The following is a 2336-nucleotide window of genomic DNA, read 5'->3' on the forward strand; positions in this document are numbered from 1 at the left end:
CACACACACACACAATTCAACAACCCCCACCCCCTACCCCACTGCAATTCCACAACCGGCAGGTACATTCTCTCTTAATTGAAGGCCTGGGTGTAAAATGCACGGCCCGCCACTGTGTTCAAGCATGGGGTCAGCTTATGATTTTTTATTTTACCTTTTTTCTTTCAGATGGACTTAACCCTGGCTGAAGGCTTTCTGAGACACGTTGACTTTCATAACTCCAGTTTTTGGATTGCTGTGATTGCCATCATATTCAACCCTTTCTTCTGGAATGCGGTAAGATTCTGCTGTAGATACTGCGGGAAAAAAACTTGGTTTTAAATGTTACATGAAGTATTTTTATAGAAATACAAACTATCATTTCCAAATTATGTTTTATGCAGCATTTAGAATGTAAATAACCTAATGACTATAGAAAAAATTACATTTAGAATTACATATCATTAGCATTCATTTCTTATGCCTTACACTCTTATCAACAACTTTATAGTTGTTAGTTGTTGTAATTGTTATTGTAGTTGTTGTTGTTAGATGTATATTATAAACAGTGGTAAGCTTAAATAAAGATAACTATGAAATGATTAACATGTTTTTTTTAGAGTTTTCTCTTTTTTTGTGTGTGAAATTTATAAATTCGCATCTGCAGTTTTTCCATTATTGCAGTTCATATATATATATATTGAAATATCTTTAAAATATTAAAACAAACAAACCTGATACAGCACAATTTAACTGGAGCCAAAATTCTTTCTATTTGTTCAACACATTGGCATTTTGAGAAATAAAATGTTTGTGGCATGTCTGTAATTTTCAATTTTTTTAGACAAAATGAAACAATTTAAAAAACATCCTCAGAGGGTTATGATTCACCATTTTTTCCAGATGTTTACATGTTGATACCGAACTTGGACCCAGGAGTATTTCTGGATCAAGTAAAAAACACTATTTTTACAAGCTGGAACAAATGGCCAACTCATGTTTTTTTTAATACAGTATGAATAATCAACAGGCACTCTCATGACAAATAAAAGTTTAAATCTTTTTTTTTGTTGTTGTTTTCTTTATCTAGTTTAGTTTTAAGATCTGGAGAGTTACTCACCTGTTCGGAACCACAGGAGCCCTATGCAGCAGCAGGTTGGCTGTAACRTGTTCATTATTAGCTCTCAGAAACTGTTGTCTTTCTGACAGTACAAGCTCGTGGAAAATTATAGCAACGTGAAGCGTGTTTAAAAAAATGCTGACGAGAACTTGTTCAGAATATAAAATAGGCTAAACATTTGTTAAAGTTCAGGTTTGTTTATTAATGGATTCAGACATCATCCTTCCATCCATGTCAAGTACAGATTGTCTGTAAATTACACGGATTTCCCCCCATTTTGCGAGTGTGGACATATTTGGCAGATTTTTTTTTTCAAACATCCATCCTTCTGCTTTATCCGGAGTTGGGTCGCTGCAGCTTTAGCAGGGAAGCCCAGACCTCTCTTTCCCCAGCCCCATCAGCTCTTCTGGGAAGATTCCAAGGTGTTCCAGGTCAGTTGAGACACTGGAATGTTTTTACAAGCACTCATCTTCAAATTTATGTTACGTCTGAGAGTGTAGGATAGGAATGCGCGATATAAACGATATATGGTAGAAACAATATAAATTTGTCCTATGATAAAGATCTGTAGTCTACAGCCCAACCGTGCAATTCTTTTTGATGACGTAACCGGTTGGAGTCAAAACAGAGGAAGCGGGTAGCAGCGTGGCTGAGAGCGCAAATGAAGAGGGGAAAAAAACTTATCCGGACCTGGTTCGGGTGTGTGAAAATGAGCYCCGAACTGTTTACATATTTACGTGACGGCGCATCCTCCGGTCGGATGCCGACCGACCACACTGCCTGCTGTGGGAGGAGCGCGCGCCGCGGCATGTGTGAAGGGCTCGACACACGGGAGGCGACGTTGCTCGCTCTCCATTCATTTCCGCGCAGCGAGGTGACTGTCAGTGCAGGTGAAGTCAGTGCTCAGGTGGGACACACAAAAATCAGTCTGGACCTTGTTTCTCCTGCGGTCATAGTGTGACGACGCACGGCCGAATGCGCGCGCACTCCGCTCGCGCTCCGAAGCGCGACTATAATGATTGTCACCCCGCCGGAGCGCGCACAGATTAAACAGGTAGAGTGCAGAAAAACTAATCTGCAAAGTGTGTAGAAAGGAATAAATACAAACAATTTGTTTTACCACCTTAAAACAAAGCAGGTGATTCCAAAAACATCCAATGGATGCAGATATCATTACATTAAAGTTATTGTGTGTGTGTGTGTGTGTGTGTGTGTGTGTGTGTGTGTGTGTGTGTGT

At 39.6% G+C, this 2336-nt stretch overlaps 1 protein-coding gene across 3 annotated transcripts in view; it reads left to right on the top strand.

The window, feature by feature from the left end:
- The window catches only part of pemt (phosphatidylethanolamine N-methyltransferase), a 138196-nt gene that overhangs the window by 11287 nt on the left and 124573 nt on the right, over positions 1 to 2336 (top strand). For all 3 annotated transcript variants that reach the window (XM_014003446.1, XM_014003447.1, XM_014003448.1), the window contains exon 2: positions 169 to 276. In XM_014003446.1, the coding sequence (XP_013858900.1) occupies positions 169 to 276 (108 nt within the window). The remainder of the gene's footprint in view (positions 1 to 168; positions 277 to 2336) is intronic.

This window comes from Austrofundulus limnaeus, unplaced genomic scaffold (genome assembly GCF_001266775.1).
Source record: "Austrofundulus limnaeus strain Quisiro unplaced genomic scaffold, Austrofundulus_limnaeus-1.0 Scaffold19, whole genome shotgun sequence".
Taxonomy (NCBI): domain Eukaryota; kingdom Metazoa; phylum Chordata; class Actinopteri; order Cyprinodontiformes; family Rivulidae; genus Austrofundulus; species Austrofundulus limnaeus.